This window comes from Petaurus breviceps, unplaced genomic scaffold, assembly GCF_028583685.1.
Source record: "Petaurus breviceps papuanus isolate PSGF00001 unplaced genomic scaffold, PetGlider_PUasm1.0 90702, whole genome shotgun sequence".
Taxonomy (NCBI): domain Eukaryota; kingdom Metazoa; phylum Chordata; class Mammalia; order Diprotodontia; family Petauridae; genus Petaurus; species Petaurus breviceps.
The window spans coordinates 4,621,606-4,643,009 of NW_027187317.1; the positions used below are offsets into that span (position 1 = coordinate 4,621,606).

The window sequence follows — 21,404 nt, forward strand, 5'->3', positions numbered from 1 at the left end:
GAAGAGAAGAGAAGAGAAGAGAAGAGAAGAGAAGAGAAGAGAAGAGAAGAGAAGAGAAGAGAAGAGAAGAGAAGAGAAGAGAAGAGAAGAGAAGAGAAGAGAAGAAAAGAAAAAAGATGCCCAAAAGAAAACTCCTAGGAATATGACAGCCAAATTCCAGAGTTCCCAGGTCAAGGAGAAAATATTACAAGCAGTCAGGAAGAAACAATTCGAGTACTGTGGAAACACAATCAGAATAACACAAGATCTAGCAGTTTCTACATTAAGGGATCCAAGGATTTGGAATTCGATATTCCAGAGGTCAAAGGAGATAAGATTAAAACCAAGAATCACCTGCCCAGGAAAACTGAGTATAATACTTCAGGGGAAAATAAGGTCATTCAATGAAATAGAAGACTTTCAAGCATTCTTGATGAAAAGACTAGAGGTGAACAGAAAATTTGACTTTCAAATGCAAAAATCAAGAGAAGCATGTAAAAGTAAACAGGAAAGAGAAATCATAAGGAACTTATTAAAGCTGACCTGTTTGCATTCCTACATGTAAAGACGATATTGTAACTCATTAGACTTTTTTCAGAATTAGGATAGTTAAAGGGATATGTATATATGTATAAGTATACATAGACAGAGGGCACAGGGTGAGTTGAATATGAAGGAATGATACCTAAAAAATAAAATTATGGGTTGAGAGAGGAATATATTGGGAAGAGAATGGGAAAGATAGAATAGGATAAATTATCTCACGTAACAGAGGTAAGAGAAAGCTATTACAATGGAGGGGAAAAACAGGGAAGTGAAAGGGAATGAGTGAACCTTATTCTCACTAGATTTGGCTTAAAGAAGAAATAACACACACTCAATTTTGGATATCTTACCCTACAGGAAAGTAGGAAGGGAAAGGGATAACGTGGGGGGGGGGGGGGGGAGATGATAAAAGGGAGTACAGACTGGGGGAGGGGGTAGTCAGAAGCAAATACTTTGGAAAGGGACAGTATCAAAGGAGAAAAATAGAATAAATGGAAGGCAGCATAGGATGGAGGAAAATACAGTTAGTCTTTCACAATATGGCTACTATGGAAATGTTTTACATAACTACACATGTATATTGAATTACTTGTCTTCTCAATGGAGATAGATGAGGAGGGAAGAAGGTAGTGAATATGGAACTCAAAAGTTTTAAAAACAAATGTTAAATTGTTTCTACATGTAACTGGGAAATAAGATATACAGGCAATGGGGTACAGAAATTCATCTTGCCCTATAAGAAAGTAAGGGGAAAGGGGATACGAAGGCAATAGTGGGGGACAGAAGAGAGAGAAGACTGGGCAAAGGAGTAATCAGTATGCTTGCCATCTTGGGGTGGAGGGTACGGAAGAGATGGGGATAATATTTGGAACTCAAAATCTTGTGGGAAAAAATCTTGTGAAAACCAAAATAAATAAATATTAAAAAAAAAAGATATCAAAAGTTTTGTTTTAGACATTTTGGGTCTACAGTCACATGGCTCCAAAAGCAGGGTTTTTGAAGTCCAGGACAACACAGGTAGAGAAGGTAACTTCACCAAGAATGCCCAGAAGCAATTTCCAAGTGTTCTTCCAAGCATTACAATTTCCTTAAAACTATACATCTTCATATGACATCCAGCACCAAAAAGTGTACAGAACTAACCCTACTCTTACTAGGTGCTTAAAAAATGTTCATTACATCTCCATGAGAAGATCACCTAGGCTTACTTCTTTGGTCTTCATACAATAATAGAATTTTGTAGCAGCAACCACACTGGCATACCCAAGACAGCTGCTAGCACAGGTTCTTAGATTTGCTTTACTAGGAAAGAGATCAAGGGGTCAACAATCTTTTTTAATTACATTCATTAGCTCAGGGGGAAAAATCAGCACCCTGAACTTCACAAAAATCCAAACAACAAAAAAAGAGAAAATATAAGCTGAGAAATAAAGACCAACAGGCAGAGCTTTTACTGTCTCAGAAATTAGCACAGATCAACAGACAGATCCAACTGTCTAATCAAGGCAATACATACATAGTTACTATAACATAGAGAAGCACCAACATGTGGGTTTTTCAAAGTGTGTGTGTGGGGGGGGTGCTCCTTAATGGCTACCCTAAGTCCCATCTGGTCAAATGACAAGAACATTCTTCTACTGAGTGAGCCTCAAAGCTAAATGCTAACCTCAAAGTATAAATACACTTTTTAGAGAAAGAGGGCATCACATCCCTCATGACTCAGTGCCTAATTAGAAATTAACAAAAGCTGTGAAAGCCTTCCTACAAGCAAGCCTACCCTAAGCAAGCTTCCCCGTAATGGGCTCCATGTGAGGCCTACTGAGGGATGGGGAAGATATAATAATCCCAGTAACATTACAAATTCTTAGGAGGACAAACAGCAAAAGTAAAAGTATGGTTCAATAGATAGAATGCCGGACTGGAATAAAGCATACCTGGGTTCAAATCCTACCTCTTGATATTTATTGACTCTGAGCCTCAGTTTCTCCTTAAAAACAGGGATGATAATAATACCAGTACTACCAACTCAAAGAGTAGTAAAGCTCATAAAAGATAATATATGTAAAGTGTTTACCTTTAAATGTATGTACTTTCTTTCTCTAGAACAACCTTGTGAGTTAGTCCTACTAGTATTATTTTCTTCATTTTTACAGACAAAAGAAACTGAGGTTCTGAGGTCAAAGGTCAAATTTGAGTCTAGACCTTCCTCACTCCAAATCTGTCTGGCACTCTGTCTAGATAGAGCAACTATCATAAACAGACAGAGAAGAGAGATATAAAGACACATACACATATATCAATTATATTTTTCCCAGGGTAACACTACAGGATAGCCAGAAAGATATCAGGGTACATACTGAAGGTAATAGACTCTCAAAGCTAGGGCAGGGGAGATAATAACTGCCAAAGTGAATCAATCAGAAACAAAATTTAAACTGAATTAACGTCTAACCCAGACAGGAATGAACTGACTGACCATGGAAAAGTTCTAGAACTGAAGAAATGGAACTTAAGAAACAAAAAAAGGCCTAGTTTCCTATAATTGGCATGACACCAGAATTACTTATCTTTATAACATATAAATTATTCTCTTTGCTATAGTGTATACCTATTAAGCTTAAAAAAAAAATTCTAAAGAAGGGTTACATGCCATTTGTTGAAACATGGCAAGAAAGAATCCCAACTCAAAAGATAGGGTCCATGACAGAAGGGAAAAATATCAAACGCAAAAAATAAAATAAAATCTAGTCAGTCATGCTAATGAGATAAGTACTGATGTCCGCTAATAGTAGAATAGGGTCAGAAAAGACTGAAGGATAAAACATCAGAAGGCATTTTAGGACAAAAATGGAGTTTGGTGTAATTCTTAATGAGCTGAGGTTTTGATCCTCAAACAGATTCATGGTTTACCCATTTTATCTAAAGACCTTAAACATGTCTTAGTTGTAAATTTTGTCCAGTGGGGAGGATGGAGGGAGGGGGAGAAGCCTCACCTCTGCCACCTCTTCTTACTTCAACATTTCGAGTATTCGAGGTTTTGTCAATGTAGTACTCCCTCTAGCAACACAAATTGCAAGCTCAATACAACTTAGCAGATGTCTTCAAGAGTTGGTGTGGTTGAAAAATTTATCACTCTCCAGTCAACCTGATGATAAGCCTCTTCAAATTTAGCTAGGCTGGTCCTGGAAAAACAGAAATACAGTCCATCACTGGGCCTGTACTTGAAAATTTTCCAGCTTGGTTGGACTTGCCAGACCTTGAAGTCTACTGGGGTAAAAAATTAGCTTCAAGAACTCAGGGTCTCCTATACAACCAGCTTTAACAAACTCCTCTTATTCTCAAAAAATGTTTGACAAAAATTTCACAGGAGAATAAAGAGATCAGAAGATGGAGTCAGAAAACTAAAAAATAACAGCAAGCTAGATTTCAATAGTTCCAAACTCAACATCTGGCATGAACTAAAATTGAAATACAATAAAAAGCTATTTTGTTTTCCTTTTCATTAATTTTTTTTTAAATTCTAGGTAATTTGTCTATTCTCTACATTAAAAAAATGCATATAAATGAGCATTACTCATAACACTCAGGTACAACATATAAATACTCGATTCACATTCTTCTTATAATTTAAATAAGGAAACCAAATGAGAAATTAAATATTTGTCTAAGTTCACAAATAATAATAGAAATACTCAATCAATCAAATACTTAACACCAATTATGTGCCAGGCACAGTTAGGATCTGCAGATACAAAGACAAAAGTGAAATAGTTCCTTGCCCTCAAACAGGTTACATTTTTTTAAAATAAATGTTATCCAAATTTTTTGTTTTATATCATCTGCATTTCCCTCCTCCACCCACTCCCAGAGAATCTTTTCTTATAATAAAGAATTGTTTTTAAAAAGAAACTAATCAATATGCTGAAAAGATCTGACATCACAGGCAGTGTTCCACCCCAAATCATCCTCCCATCGCTAAAGAAACAGAAAGTGCCACCTCATTTCTGCTTTGGAGGTCATTCAGTTTTGAATGCTTTATGGCTCTTTCTATTTACATTATTAAATAGTCACTGTTCATGCAGTTTTACTGGTTCTGCCTAATTTACTCCACACCTGTTCTGTCCATCTTCTGTATTCATATTTACCCTTTCTTACAGCAGTGTCACATGTCATTACATTCACATACCACAACTTGTTTAGATACTCCCCAAACAACAGGCAACTACTTTGTTTCCAGTTCTTTGCCACAAAGCATAAAAAGTGCTGCTATAAATATTCTGGTATATATAAGGGTTTTCTTTTTGTCACTGACCTCTGTAGGGTATAAGTCTAGCAACTGAAAACTTACTAAGGGAAGTAGGCAATATGCACACGTGTCTAAACACATAAAGATATAAAATATATACTTTTAGGAAAGGGAAGGCACTAGTCTAGGGTAGGTAGGAGTGGGGAAGATAATTAGACCAGAAAAGATGTCATAAACGAAGTTGTCACTTCAAGTCTTGAGGGAGGTCAGAGATTCCAAAAGGCTCAATGAGGAGGGAGTACATTACAGGTACCAGGAGATAGGTAACTCGTACAAAGACAGCAGTCGGAGTATCAGGTCAGGAACAGCAAAAGGTGAAAGGCAGTAATGTCTAACAAAGCCGAACATTTAGTCAGGTTTAAAGCACTTTAAAAACTAAACAAATATGATTTTACTGAATGGCCTAAATGAAGATGTTTTATCATCTGACTTGCTAGTGCACCCTAATGGATTTGAATGTGGGATCCTTGAAAGAAGTGACCATCTTATTTTGCATTTCTCAAGCTTAGCAAAGTGCTTTGCACTCAAAAGTTGTTTAATAAATGCTATGAGCAATTTGGAACTATGCCCAAAGGGCTATAAAAATGTGCATCCGTTTTGACCTAGCTATACTACTTCCAGGGCTGTATCCCAAAGAGATAAAAAAAAAAAATGGGAAAAGGACTCACATGTACAAAAATATTTATAGCAGCTCTTTTTGTGGTGGCCAAGAACGGGAAATCAAGGGGGTGCCCATCAATTAGGGAATGACTAAACAAGCTGTGGTATATGAATATAATGGAATACCATTGTCCTATAAGAAATGATAAACAGGCGGACTTCAGAGAAAACTGAAAAAGACGTGTATGAACTAATGCTGAGTGAGGGGAGCAGAACCAGAAGAACACTGTACACAGTAACAGCCAGTGTTCAAGGGCTGATTTTGATAAGACTTAGCCCTTCTCAGCAATGCAAGGACCTAAAACAATTCCAAAGGGCACGTGATGAAAAATGCCAGTCACATCCAGAGAAAGAACTATGGAGTTAGAATGTGGAACAAAGGAGACTATTTCCTTTTTTTTTTTTGCTTCATTTTGTTGGGGTTTTTTTTTCTCATGGTTGTTCCTATTCGTTATAATTCTTCTATGCAACATGACTAATGTGAAAATGTGTTTAACAGGAAGGTATGTATAGAGTCAATATCATATTGCAAGCTCTCTTGAGGAAGGAGCAGGGAAGGAGGGGGAGAAAATTTAAAACTTATGGAAGTAAATGTTGAAAACTAAAAATAAATAATTTAATAAAAAAGAAAACCAAAAAATGCTTTCCATACAGGGAAGGAGCTCCTAATCATTGATTCTGGAGTTAATTGTAGCTTAAATAAGGGAGTAACAGTCCAATTTGTGCTTTTTGACAACTATATGAAAGATGGGATTGCACTGGGACAGAAAGACCAATTAGGAAGCTACTGAAATAGTCCAGGAAAGAAGTGATAAGGGCCTGAAGAGTGCTGGCTATGTTAGTAAAGAGTACATATGTATAAGAAATGTGGTGATAAGAACAACAAAATTTGGGAACTGCATGTGGAGAACATACTTCTACTATGTACATGTTGAGTGAGAGGTCTGCAGTCTTGTCCCCCAACCACTACTGGACAACTACCTCGTTCACATACCCCTCTTCCTGTGACTTACTTGCCTCCTTTCTATAAACACAAAGATGATGAAATCAACTCCTGACACTGTAGCGAGATGGGGTTTGTCATATACTCTGGTAAAGGGATAACTTTCCAGACCAAAGTGGCTTTGCTTCCCACTTCTTTTTGCTTATCTGCATTGTCTAACCCATTCGAAAGTAAACTCCTCGAAGGAAAGGACTGCCTTTGCTCTTGCTATTTGTATTCCCAGTGCTTAGCACAGTGCTCCTTTGAAGTAAGCATATAATAAATGCTTTTTCATTTATTCAGTCACCTACATTTTGGATCCTTTCCCCTACACACACTGTTCAATATACATTAGGTATTTAGTAAATGCTTTCTGTATTGAAGTGAATTTCTCCCAGAAGACTTTAAAGTTTCTTTAATCTTCATAATCCCTAGTATAGGCAATTATGTGGCATAATGGGTTAAAAGTACTAAGCTTGGAGCCAGAAAGACACAAGTTCAAATTCTATCCCAGACACTTATGATGTGACCCTGGGCAAATAACTTAACCTCTCAGATTTGGTTTCCTCATTTGTTAAAAAAAAGGGGGGGGGGGGGGAATAATAAAAACACTGACCCATTTTCCATATTAAAAAAAAGCATATAAATGAGCATTACATATAACATTCAGGTAAGACACATAACAGAAAAGTCACACTTATACCTCAAGTGTATAAATGAGCAAATAAGACAATTCTATGAGCAAGTGTATTCGGATATGTGTGTGTACACAAGTTTGTTTGGTCTCCCAAACCTTTTCCGTGGCTCTTTCATCCTTCCCTACATATAAGTTATTAAAAGTAGTATTTATTCGTTTTGGTAATCCTTGATATCTCCCCCAAAACTTCTGTGCGGTAGCTAATAATAACAACCACTAACGTTTATAGAGTGCTTAAAAGTTTTCAAAGTACTTATACATATTACCATTCAACAAGTATTTATTATGTATCCATATGGTCCAGGCACTGTGTAAGAAAAGTGCTTACCATCTCCTCAGAATGAAACAATATCTACCGGATTACATTCTAATGCACAAGGGGGTGAGAACATACAAAACAATATCTATGTTAAATATAGTTTTATATGTTCCCATTCCCATTAAAATGTAATCCAGTTGGGGGCAGCTAGGCGGTGCAGTGAATAGAGCACGGGCCCTGGAGTCAGGAGGACCTGAGTTCAAATACGACCTCGTACATTTAACACTTACTACCCCTGTAACCTTGGGCAAGTACTTAACCCCAATTGCCCTGCCTTCCCCCTTGCAAAAAAAAAAAAAAAAAAAAAAAAAAAAAAAAAAAACATAATCCAGTTATATGAATACATACAAAACAATTAAATGCAAAATAGTTTGGGGGGGAAAAAGGAACAGGCAGTTGGAGAGAAATCAAGAAGGACTGCAAGCAGAAGATAATGCCTGAGCAGCATCTTAAAAACAGCTACTCTGCGAGATAGGAGTAAGATTGCATTCCAGGCACGGGAGCTATTATTATTAATCCCCATTTTTAAAGACAAGAACCCCCAGGGTGACCCAGCTAGTAAGCGTCTGAGGTTGCATTTGAACTCAGATCTTCCCTATGCCAGGTCTAGCACTTTGTCCACTGCGGTCCAACTACCCTGGCTGTCGAAATAACTGGGAGGTTCTGGCCATTTCCTCCAGACCCCTGGGCGCTCGCAGGGCTGGAATCTCCGGGCCATCACACGGGGCCACCCTCCCCTTTCTCTCTTCTTAGTTCCCCCTTTTCTTTTCTTCACTCCCCTCTTTCCTCTCCCCACCCAAGGGGTAGGGATACCAGCCACGCGGTCGCCCCCACTTCCCTTGCACCACCTCCCGGGGTCTCCAAACCCGAGACCCCCGGACAGTTTCCTTTCGGGCGCTTTTCCCCAGCCCCCGAAGCCTTCCAGGCCTCCAGCCCGTTACCGCGGCGGTCGCGGAGACTGTCTTCCTTCTGCTCTGGCTCGGGCTCCGACTCCGACGACAAATCCGCCTCCATCATCTTCATCCTTTTCCTCTTTCGTAACTTTTTCTGCTTCTTCCCGATGCCTACACGTGAGTCTGAAACGGTCGCCGCCATTTTTTTGCCCAAGCGGAAGTTCCCTCTGAATTCGCCTCCCTCAACGGAAGTGAGTGCCTTCAATTTCTATTTCCGGACACTGTGGAGTCTTAGGTTCTGGGATTTGGGTTCCGGAGGGACGGTGAGAAAAGGGGAAAAGTGCGGCTGCGCACAGTATCCACTTTCTCACCCGAGACTGTTTTTACTCTATAAGGGTCTAGGAGGCTAAACAAGGCTATGTCCTCTGCTTTCCCGTGTTCTCGTCCCTATCCCCAAGCTGATCTTTCATTCCACCAAATTATACCTTCTCTTCTTTCTCCTTTTATGCCTCGTCTTACCTTCTCACCAATTACTCTACTTGTCTCTAATGTTAGAGACCTTTCCCCTCCTCTTCCCTTCCCCCAGTCAACTATCGCTTATTAATTATAATTTATAAAGCAATTAAAATGTATCTATTAATTATTTTGACTTTTTTGGACTCCCCTAAACATCCCACCACTTTTCAGCTTTCCTTTGTGTGTCGTCTTCCCACATTGGATTGTAAGCCCCACGAGGGCAAGAAATGTCATTTTCATAATTGCATCCTCAGTGCTTAGCACTTTGCGTGGCACATAGTAGGTTCTTAATAAATATAAATTCTTAATGAATATAAAGATTAATAAATATTTCTTGAGTACTGACTAAAGATGCTAAGCTCTGTGCTGAGGGCTGGGATACAAAGAAAGAAAGAAAAGAAAAGAAAAACCTGGCTCTGCTTTCAAGGAAACCACAGTCTAAAGGGGGAGGCAACAAATAAGATTTAAATGGCAAATAATCAACAGAGGGGAGGCACTGACTTTAGGAGGGAATGAAGAAGTCTTCTAGTGCCTTCCCATTTACACAATCTTGTAAGTATAGAGTTATTTGCCTATTTTCTCCACCATTAGAGTATAAGCTATATAATGCCTTGCTCATAGCAAGTACTTAATAAATGCTTTTTGAATGACTCTTTCTTCTCAGCTCCCTTCTCTCTACCATCTTGACTTAGCATTTATTGCATTGAGATACAAAGGGCTTTGCACATCGTAAAGTGCTATATAAATTCTAGCTATTATTATCGTGGTTATTATTATCCTACTTTTCCTTTCCTCATCTTTCATCTTCTCTATGTCCACTTGGTGACTTCTTATCCCTTCTCCTCTCCTCCTTTCTGCACTCCATTCTCATTTCTTCTCCCTCCATTCTCTGCTTATATACCTTAGTCTCTCATCTTTTTTTTTCTTCCATCTCCTTATTACATTTGGTCACTTCTCATTGCATCTTCTCTACCCCCCATAATCATACTTATGTAGCATTCATGTATCACTGTAAGGTTTGCAAAATATGTTACAATGGTTGATCCTCATAGTACTTCTTTAAGATAGATGCTATTAATGAGGAAACCTATTTTACAGGTGAGGAAACTGAGGCAGGCAGAGTTAAGTGACTTGCTTAGCATTACATATCTTGTAAAAGAGCATTGGGTCTGATTTGAACTTGGTTCTTCCTAACTCCAAATCTAGCATTCTATCTACCTACCTGCCTAGATGAAATGAATGACTTTCTCCAATGGTGGTTTGAAGCTTAGGAGGAGGTCTGAAAAATGGAAGGTTGAGGAGAAACAGTGGAAAGACAGTATAACTTAGTCTTTTTTTTAAAGTAGGTTTTATTTATCCAACAAGCTTTTATTAAAATCCTGTTGTAAGGATTTTCTGCCCAGAAATTTATGAACTAGTTGTTGAGACAATGAATCATCAGTACAGACACATTAAATAACTAATAAACAATTTCTTTCTTGGTTCTTACTGATTAAAAAAAATAAAGATTGTGCCTGTCTTTCCAAGCATTCAGTTGAAGAAACATTAATTAATCTTGAGAATCTAGTGGATATAGAATATTGTTTTTTTTTTCCCCAGTATTTAAAATGTATAGTATTTAAAGTGAGTCTTCTAGGTCTCATCAAGAATAATAAATCATCCATTAAACATAAAGGGTGAAACTATAAGCAAATAAAAAGAGCATGAAATAGTTTACCTGTCAGATCAATAGATAAGGGAAGAATTTAGGACCAAACAAGATACAGAAAGAATTACAAAACATAAAATAATTTTGATTACATAAAATTAAAAAAAAGGTTTTGCACAAACTAAACCTGTTCGACCAAAATTATAAGAAAGCAGAAAACTGGGGGGGAATTTTTGCCACAAAGGTCTCATTTCTCATATATATGGAGAACCGAGTCAAATGTGTAGGAATACATGTAATTCCACAATCGATAAATGGTGAAAGGAAATGAACAGGCAGTTTTTAGACAAAGAAATGAAAGCTACCTCTAGTTATATGAAAAAAATGTTCTAAATCACTATTGATTAGAGAAATGTAAATTAAAACGACTCTAGAGTTATGTCCTCACAGTTATCAGATTGGCCAATATGACGAAAAATGAAAATGTTCAATGTTGGAGGGGATGTGGGAAAACTGGGACATTACTGCATTGTTAGTGGAGTTGTGAACTGATCTAATGATACTGGAGAGCAATTTGGAACTATACCCAAAGAGCTATAAAATTGTGAATACCCTTTGATCCAGTAATAAAACTGTTAGGTCTATATCTGAAAGAGATTTTTTTAAAAAAAGAAAAGAACTTATGTGTATAAAAGTAGTTATAGCAGCTCTTTTTATAGTAGCTAAGAATTGGACATTGAAAGGATGCTCTTCAATTGGGGAATGGCTCAACAAGTTGTAGTTTATTGATTGTGATAGAATATTTCTGTGCTATAAGAAATAAACAGGATAATTTCAGAAAAACATGGAAAGACTTGCATGAACTGATGCCAAGTGAAGTGAGCAGAACTAGGAGAGCATTATACCCAGTTACATTAATATTGTACAATGAAGAATTGTGAATGACTCAGCTATTCTCACCAATGCAATGATCCAAGACAATTCCAAAAGACTCAGGATGAAACATGATATCCATCTCCAGAGAAAGAACTGATATTATATGAATATAGACAGAAGCATACTATTTTTTCTCTTTCTTTCCTTCTTTCTTTTGTTGATATTCAGGTCTTCTTGTACAAAATGACTAATATGGAAATGTTTTACATGATCATACACATATGACATATCAAATTGCTTACCAATTCAAGGATGGCGAAGGAGAGGAAGGAATAGAATTTGGAGCTCAAAACTTTAGAAAGTGTTAAAAATTGTTTAAAAATGTAATTGAGGGGGAAGAAAATGTTTTTAAAAAGAATGTCAAATCAGATTCATAAAATCACCACAGTGTTGGTTAGCACCACTTCTGTTACTGATCAGCTATATAATCATGGTCAAGTCATTTACTTGAGACTACAGTTTACTCATCTGTAAAAATAGAAATAATATTAGTTGCTGTGAGGAAATCAAGACAAGTTGATAAGCATTTAATAGGTACCTATGATGTTTTGCTAAGTGATGGGGATAAAAAGAAAGAAAGAAGAAGAAGGAGGAGGAGGAGGAGACTGTGCTGTCAAGGAGTCGGAGAAATATGAATTATTCTTATTGGAATTGTGTTGGGTTCAAGTCCTGCCTCTGACAGACACTGATTACATGACCCTGGGCAAGTTTACTTTGTGATCCAAAACACTCTACAGGCTATAAGTCTATAGTCTATATAACTTTATAGTTATACATATTGATAATCATTAAATATCGTATTTTTGGCCAGAGTCTGCTTTGGCTTCCTTTAAAAAGGCCTTTTTCTGTGTGGGCAACTTCAGAGACCAGATAAGGCTGGAGGTGAGATTCCCATTATCTTGGGACATACTCCATATGGGAGGAAAACAGACATCCTGTGACCATAAATTGCAAATGGACCCTGATCCATTTGTCATCTTCTTAATTTGCATTTACAACCAAGAAACTTCCTTTCTAATGATATGGATAGTAACATATGGAGATAAAAAATTTGTGTGACACAGTCACCCTGAATTGGGATGGTCCTAAAAGGTATTTAAGCTTTCTCAGTCTTTTGTTCAGTAAGCAGACCTAGTCTGTCTCCTTGTACAAGTTCTCTAGTTTTAAGGGAATAAAATGAAATAACTGCATATTACTATTTGTTTTTCTCCCTTAACCAAACTTTTATAAGGTTGACAATATATAGTCTATATAATTACATGTGTATGTTTGTGTGTGTGCGTGTGCATGTGTGTGCACGTGTGTATATGTGTGTAGTCTGGCAAGATAAGGTACTAGACAGTGATGTCCTTACTCAACTCATTTGCCAAGCATTCAAACTCTACTATAGAGAACATAACTCAGATGGGCTCACCGTGTTATTAAAATACCAAATGTATAGTTGCCTGAAGGACTCAACAAGAAAAGCACTCACATGGAGGTCAGAAAAAACAATACAAGGACACTCTCAAAGTCTCTCTGAAGAACTTTGGAATTGATTGTGAGACATAAGAGGCACTGACACAGGACCACAAGTATAGCATGCCTGTATCAAAGAAGGCACTATGCTTCTTTGAGCAAAACAGAATTGTAGTAGCTCAAAAGAAAAGTGACATGTGTAAATTTAGAGACATCTCCACTCCAAATATTCATATGCACTATTTGTGCCCCACCTTCCAACTTCATATTGGTCTGATCAACCACAGTCAGACATACTCAACCTTGACTCCCAACATAGTGATGTCATTTTGGTCCTCTATGAACACAAAGGATAACAACCAACCAAGGAAGACCAAAAGAAACTCTAAAGACTGAGGCGGCCAGGTAGCACAGCGAGTAAGAGCACTGGCTCCAGTGTCGGGATGACCTGGGGATCGAATCTGGGCTCAGACACTTAGCACCCACCCAGAAACACCTGACTGTGTAACCTTGAGCAAGTTACTTAACCCCAATTGCTTAGGGGCAGCCAGGTGGCTCAGCGAGTAAGAGCACTGACTCTGGTGTCGGGATGACCTGGGGATCAAATCTGGGCTCAGATACTTAGCACCACACCCAGAAATAACCAGCCATGTAACCTTGAGCAAATTACTTAGCCCCAATTGCTAAAAATAAAAAAAAAAACTCTTAAGACTATAAATAGGAGAGCCATGGTTCCTCTACATAAGTGGACAAAATTTCCTCATCATTGGGCTTTCTACACTAATGAAATCATAACTCTTTTCTTGTATACCATTACCACACTCACTTTTCCCCAAAGATTATCAGAATATTTATCTTTATTCAAGGCTCAGTTCAGATACCATTTCTTCCATGAAGCCTTCCTGGTCCATACTTCCTGCTTCCAGTTAATGGTGCTCTCTCCCTTCTCAGATAACCTTGTATTTACTCATCTGTGCACATGTTGGTCTCTTCATCATAACATAAGCTCCTTAAGAGTAAGGACTATGTTTGGGAGTCTCTATGTAGCCTCAACATCCAACAGAGTGCCTTGAAAACAATAGGTTAGCACCTAATAGTTTCTTGAACTTGATTTTAAACCATGCAGAAAAACAAAATACAAACATGTCTTTGTAGCACTTATAAACTTAAGGATATGGAATCTTCTCATTAGGGATTCTGAAGTACAGAGAAATTAGAATTGTAGCTATAACTGACAGGAGTGGGATGAGACATATTGGGCTTTTTTTTCTGATTAGAAAGCTCCTAACATTTAAAAATTAGACTTGAAAACCTTTAAGCAAGTTACTGAAACAGCACAGTCCAAATACTAGTAATAACATAAATAAATGAGAAGGCAATAACTGAACAACTTAAGAAAGAAAATCAATAAAAGGAAAAATTGATTGTCTTTTAAGGAAAAAAAAAAAAGGTTGATTTAGAACCCAGAGTTCTGTTCAATAGAAGTTGGAAACTTATGAATAGCAATATTGCTTCTATAGTAATATTCATCAGAAAGCCTCGATGCACTTAGGTCTTATTTCACTAAGAAGTGCAATACGATACAATACAACACAACACAATGCAATAGCTCTTTGGCAAATGAGAATAGTAAGGTAAGCTAAAAAAAAATGAACCTAAGCTATTTATCCCTATTGAAGCAGCAAAGATTCAGGGAAAACCTCAAGAAAGGTTAGGGCCCCAATAAGAATTTGGGGGAAGCAAGGCAGAACATTTGTTCACAATTAACTAGAAGGGGAGAACAGTAAAGACCTCACTGACCACAGATCTTAGAGGTGAGAGAGACTTTAAAGGTCATCTAACCAAATTCTCTTATTTTATAGATGAGAAATTGAGGTTCATAGAATCATTAAGTGACTTGCCCAAAGTCATGCAGAAGTAAATGACAGAGCTGGAAGCTGAACCCAGATTCTCTGACTCCAGATTCAGGGTTTTTCCCACCATATAGCTACAGTGCTTCCCACTTGTTCTTCTGATGCTTCTTTCTAATTCCTTGCATACTATTTTCACCTCTTCCTCTAAAGTCCTCTTCTGAAGACACATAATAGAAGGGAGGGCTCTGTGGGTTCTGAGAGGCTCATCTAGGGGAGGACAAATTCAGGCAGGTTCTACAAAGCTGGAAAACACTGCGACAGCCTGTAGGTTTGTCACCTGAAAACTAGCCCAAAATCAATTCAGAGAATCTACTTTTGGATTGGTCACAGGATAAATCAACCATCGATCAAGGACCGCTCATCAGGTGCTTATTATGAGCCAGGCATGTGCTAAGTGCTGGGGATACAAAAAGAGACAAAAGACAGACAGACCCTGCCCTCAAGGAGCTTACAACCTAATGGGGGAGACAACATGCCAAGAAATATATACAAAGAAAGCTATGTGCAGAATAAAAAGGCTGATGGGTGTTTTTGACTATACTAGCTCTCAAAGACTCTGAACATAGTGTGATTTCTGTCAGTGAAGTGAGTACAGTACAGTTCCATGAAGTAGTGAGACTATCATTCAGACTGACATGAAAAGACCAGTAATTTGTGTGTTGGTAGACCTGGGCTCCAGTCCTAGCTCTGCGCTAATTAGTTCTCTGATCTTCCAAAAGATATTCAAGACCTCTGAGCCTCAGTGTTTTCATTTGCAAAATGAAAGCATTAGAACTAAATAATCTTTACAGTTAAGTTCGAAAATCAAGGATTCTATACAATAAATAGATAAACTCATCAGGTTGTTACCAGAGTATTTCCATTGTCCCCCACTCTCTAAAGTCAGGCACTCTTAAGGTTTAATGAAGTACTTAGACCTATTCACTTCAAAGTATCTGACTAAAATATATAGTGTGCCTCTTTTTTTTTTCCTGAGAGACATAATTTTTAAAATGTTGGAATTAAAATGAAAACCAAATTCTGTCTAGGATCTGAACTCTGCAAATAACCTTTCTCAAAAGAAACAAGGGCTTATGGGATTTTGACACACTATATGGTGTCCTGTGTCTCCTCTGGATATTAACCCTTAGGACAGAAGAAATTGCTTGTAATAATCTTTCATGTGTGTCACCTAAAGGCTTTTGAGATCCATTAAGGCTCAAGTCACCAGAAAGTCATTTTCTCACAGACAAGGTAATTTTGTACTCTCAAGGAAAGTATAAAACTTAGAGAAAAAATGTCTTAGTCCTTTCATAAGGATAGCCCTGAATCCCGGAGCCTTCATTCTTGATAGAGTAAGCCTCTCAGTCCTTCCGGAACACTCCTTAAGAAAGCAGCTTTTCTGTCTTCATCATTACTTCTTTCATGGGGCTCTGGTCTTCCTTGCTTCCTTTATAATTAAAATCCAGGTAGTAACCTCGTTATCATTGGCCAGACTGTGCCCTTTGAACTAACGCAGCCCCTAGGTTTTATTGCTTCTTTGAAATGAAAAACACTCCTGTAAACAAGAAAGATACAGATTACATCATCATGCTGGTGTTAAGCAAAGGAGCAGATGAATGCTGGCAAGACTAATAGGCTTTATTTCATTTGAACAAATTACTCTTGGACTCCTGGTCTCAGAGCCTACATTAGTGAGATAGGTACTATCATGCATCAAGGAGACATATTCCACCTTGCATAAAACCTTTCCATTTAGAAACTCACCTCACTCTGGGACTTAAAAGTCTCTTAGGTAGAATTCATCAAGAATGATTGCATTTGCCCAGCTCTTCAGAAAGATCACGCAAACAAAAGAGAAAAGAGGAGTCACTTGATCCAGCCAAACTCTCATTTGTGCTAAGGGAAAACAATCTTCCTTAGCTACCCATGATTGATTCACCACCACCATCCCTTCTTTATGGTAGTTTGATAAGCCTTTCCAACCTCACATATTTACCATAGGGCTAGATTTTGAGAGTTGGAAGGGATCTCAAGAGGTCATCAGTTTTAGTCTCCTGTCTTCAGGCAGGAGAATCAGGCAAAGATGGTTATCTTATGCAAAGGCTTTTCTGAGTGAAGGACAAACGATATCCCTTGTTGGTTCTGTGATTGACTTATTAAAAATAATAGCTAACATTTATATGGTATTTTAAGGTTTACAAAGCCCTGGTAGGTAGATACTATTATTAACCCCATTTTACAGATAATGAAATTGAAGTAGACAGAGATTGTGACTTGCCCAGGGTCCCATAGCTAGTAAGTGACTGAGGCTGGATTTGAACTCACAACTTCTTGACTCCAGGTCCAACACTCTATACACTGTTCCACCAGATTCTTGATAATTCATATGCTGGAATTTCATTCTTTCTCAATTCGTATGACAGCATGGGTTCTATAAGGAATAGAGAGGGTAGTCTTGGAGTCAGGAAGACCTAGGTGAAATCCCTATCTCTCATAAATACTGGCTGTGTAACCCTGAGGGAAGTCACTTAATCTCTCAGTACCCTTGTTCATCCTTCACTTTCAAAGAGGACAATGACCCAAAGACACATGGGTGATGTCTTGACTTGCAAGGCAAACTGGATTTAAGTGAGGCAGTTACACAAAGTCATCAGTTTCACTCTCTCTTCCTGAGTCATTAAAGTCCAGTAGCAGGACAAAAGTTAAGGTGACTGGTGATGGCCCAGGGTGAAGTAGATGACCTTGGAATCCTCCATGCCTGACCAAGCTCTAAGCATTCCACACTCTACTCACTCTACCCACCCAACTGTGGAAAGTCTTTGCATGCTTAGGATAGACATTCCCCTAACTCAGCAACAGGATTAAGGCCAGTTGGTTACCCTCATACTGGTTTAGCTCCTATGTGGAGACAGTTTACTCAGCTTTGGCTTCTGTGTATGTTACAGCTTCCTGGAGCCAGAGGTGAGAGCTGGGTGAAAGGTGGATGAGCAGCCCTGGAAAGGATTCAGCAAGCCCACACTCTATGCTAGTCCTCCCTGAACTCCCAATATGCCCAGAAAAGAAATCTAATCATCTGGTAACAACTTTTCTACAGAGCAATAAGTATTAATGTTGTCTAGTCAGCAAGCTCATATGAAGCACCTACTATGTGCCAGGCATTGTACTAAACACTGGGAAAATAAACGGCATTTATACAGTGTTTTAAGATATACAAAGTACTTTACAGATATCTCATTTTATCCTCACAAGCCTAGGGGGCAGGTGCTATTGTTATCCCCATTTTACTGAGGAGAAAACTGAGGCAGACAGAAGTTAAGTGACTTACCCAGGGTCACATAGTGATGGGGTATGTGCTCTGGGAGAACCCTTGAGCTCTCCTTGAGTCCTTGATGTACAGGCTCTGGGAACCTCCCTTGGACTCTTGATTGAATCATCCCATTTGATGAGGCAGGTCTATTGAGACTTCCTACTTGAACTGGCCTAACCCACCATTGTCTGTAGTCTCCACCTACTTCCCATCCTTAATCACTCATTGACCTCATTAACTCCTCCTGAAGACCCTCCCCAAACTCCTCCTCTACACCACCCCTAGATTCCTCTGTATATAAGACCCCATCTCACACCAGGTGTGTGAGAGTGCCATACAATGCCATAGAATAGTGAGAGCGCCCTCTTAGAAAAACACTTTATTCCCAGTAAGACTCTTCCTTCTTGAGTACACTGCACAGTAACTTCTATATAGGCTACCCAGTTAGAAAATTTTTGTGGCCTACCTCAGGTGCTATACTTCCTTGATGACTTTCTTGATAACCCCTCTTCCCTCCCAGTTTAAAAAGATTTATTCCTCTTCATATTTCTTAAAGCACTGGATTTTTCCTTTGCACATGTAAGGGTGGGGAGGGGGTTGTCAATTTGATGAGTTCCTTAATCAATCTGATGAGATTACAAGTCATGCATTTACATTTGGAGGAATCTAAGAGGGTACCTCTCCAGCCCTGTGGGAGCCCTGGTTACTGGATACATACATCTCCAGTGATAGGGACTGCCTCTAAGATGACTGAATGGAACTCTGGGTAGCAGTCTTTTCATCAAAGCAGGCCCACTCTCTGAGCAGGGGTCAGGTGGGGGTGGGGAGATGGAGACAAACTATTGCCCGGGGGCCAAATCTGGCAGAATGCCTGTTTTTGTACATAAAAATATAGATACCATTGTTGGAGTCTTATAAAAACAGGAAGCGGGTAGAATTTGACCTGCAGGCAGTAGTTTGCCCATCTCTGTTCTGGTCTATAAAAAGTAAATTGTGAGACCAACTCTCTCCCTCTCCCTCTCCATCTCTTTTCTCTTTAACTGTCTTCCCCGCCCCTCTCTTTCTCTTTCCTCTCCGTTTCCCTCGCTTCTTTTGGTAGAGGAAAGTCTTGGTGAGAATACTTCTTTCTCCACTAATGCAGGTCACCATCTACTTTGCAACTTGCACAGTAGTTTTGAAGACAGTTCCTTAGGACAGAGAAATTAAATGACTTGGTCAAGGTCACAGTCAGTGTGTATCAGAAGCTGAATATGAACAAAAGTTTCCTTGATTGGGAAAATCTCTATCCACTTTACTAGAATTCTGCTTTATTTTGCTATTTGTTCCTTTCAGAATAAAATCAAGAAAAATATTTTCCCTGTATAATTTCCTCAGCATATTTTTTTCTTCCCTGTAAATAACTTTTACCTTGCTTATTTTCTTTTTCTTTTTTGATGTAAACACCACACTTGCTCACAAAGACTTTTAAAAGCTTCTAGAAGACCAATCCTATTTATAATTTGAGGGAGGGAGATTTCACTTTACTTGAAGGGTTGCATGTTGTTTTTTTCTAAATTTCATTTATTTTATTCAGAACTTCAGAAATAAAACATTATTTCCATAACATGGTATAATAGGAAAAAAAAAGATGTTTGTACATGGAACTGTAAATCTATTATATACAACTTTCTTTTCCTTTTAAATATATAATAAAATTATTATGCAACTTTTTTCTTTTCTTTTTTCTTTCCTCCCCCCTACCTCTTCTAGAGATGATGACCATTAGATACAAATATGTGTGTATGTGTACGGAAAATCATTCTATACATACTTCTATCTATCAGTTCTTTCTTTGAATGCAAATAGAATCTTGCTTCATACATCTGTAGCAGCAAGCACCCCAAGCGTCCTCAGGGTTTGCTGCCACCACAGGTTCTTGGATCTGCTTTGATAAAGGAAAGCAACTCAAAATGGGTTAACAAGCTTACTTTAATCAGTCAAACATATATCGTTTACCTCATTCAGGGGAAAAAGGTCAGCACCCTGAACTTCAGAATATACAGACAGAATTATCAAGATAGAAACAGATCAAGTAGACAGATTTCCAAACTGTCCAACCATTACATCCATACCAAACAACATCTGGGTTTCAAAGCCGGGGGGCTCTGGACAACGGCTTCCCAGAACCCAGATCAAATCACAGAACACTTCTCGAAGTGAGCCCCCAAAACAAAGCTACACATCAGAGCTTATATAGCCTTCTCCTGGCTCAGATAATGTAACAACCTTATTGACCCACTGGCCAATCAAAAAGTATCTACTGAAAAACAAGCCTCCCACCCCAGGTTTCAGGTGCACTTTAGCCTAGGGGCAGGGAAGATCTTCCAAATTTGCATTCCCATTACAACATTCTTTGTAGTTCAAGTTATTTTACTTAGTAAAAAACAGTAATAAAATTCATTTGAAAGAACAAAAGGTTAAGAATATCAAAGGAATTAATAAAAAAAAAAGTATGTGTTCTATTTTGATTTGGGTCTCTGATTTCATCAGTACAGAGAACTTACTCCCCCTCTGATGTAAATCAGCCATTGCCTGTAACTTATAATTTTCTAAAGTTGCCCAGGACACTTGAGCAGTTAAGGAACTTATGAACATACAGCTATTATGTGTTTGAGGTATGGCTTGAACCCAGGCTTTCTGATTCCAAGGCTAACAGTCCTCTCTATCCACTACACCATTCTTCCACTCATTAAAGGAATGTTTTTGGTTATGAAACTGCCACAGATTTAAAGTTTCTTCTATTGTTACTTGGTTCTGTTTCATTAGGAACTGCTTTCTCATATAAAATAGAATGAGTTTTTCTCTCAATAAGACAGAAAAAGTAATCAAATAAAGAACTAGCAACCTCACTTTCCCCAAGGTACCTTACCTCCCTTTACTGCTTTTCTATAATCTGTGTCTCTCCCTCACCCCTCTTTCATTTGGTGTACTTACAGTCCTTGAGAGGTCTAGTTGTAATAACTATGATAATGGTAATGATAAAAGTATGGTCTGAAGTTAATTTCCAAGAAAATCTTATGCTTTAAAAATTTTAAGGCCAATTGAAATTCCAGACTTTTGATAAATTTTGTTCTGCTGTCCTGGGTAGAATATAATCTTTGAAGGAAAAAATATTGGTATATTCCCAGGAGAATCATGTCAAGAGAGATATGGTAAGCACTGGAATGCTTTCTATCTTGTCAGTCTCTTCTTAGGTTATGTTTTCAGTGTGTTATTCATGCTT

At 38.2% G+C, this 21,404-nt stretch overlaps 1 protein-coding gene across 1 annotated transcript in view; it reads right to left on the minus strand.

Moving 5' to 3' along the window:
* Nucleotides 1–21,404, minus strand: part of RRP15 (ribosomal RNA processing 15 homolog) — a 206,054-nt gene that overhangs the window by 62,713 nt on the left and 121,937 nt on the right. The window contains exon 2 of the mRNA XM_069066019.1: nt 8,431–8,611. Coding sequence (XP_068922120.1) covers nt 8,431–8,584 — 154 coding nt within the window. The 5' untranslated portion in view covers nt 8,585–8,611. The remainder of the gene's footprint in view (nt 1–8,430; nt 8,612–21,404) is intronic.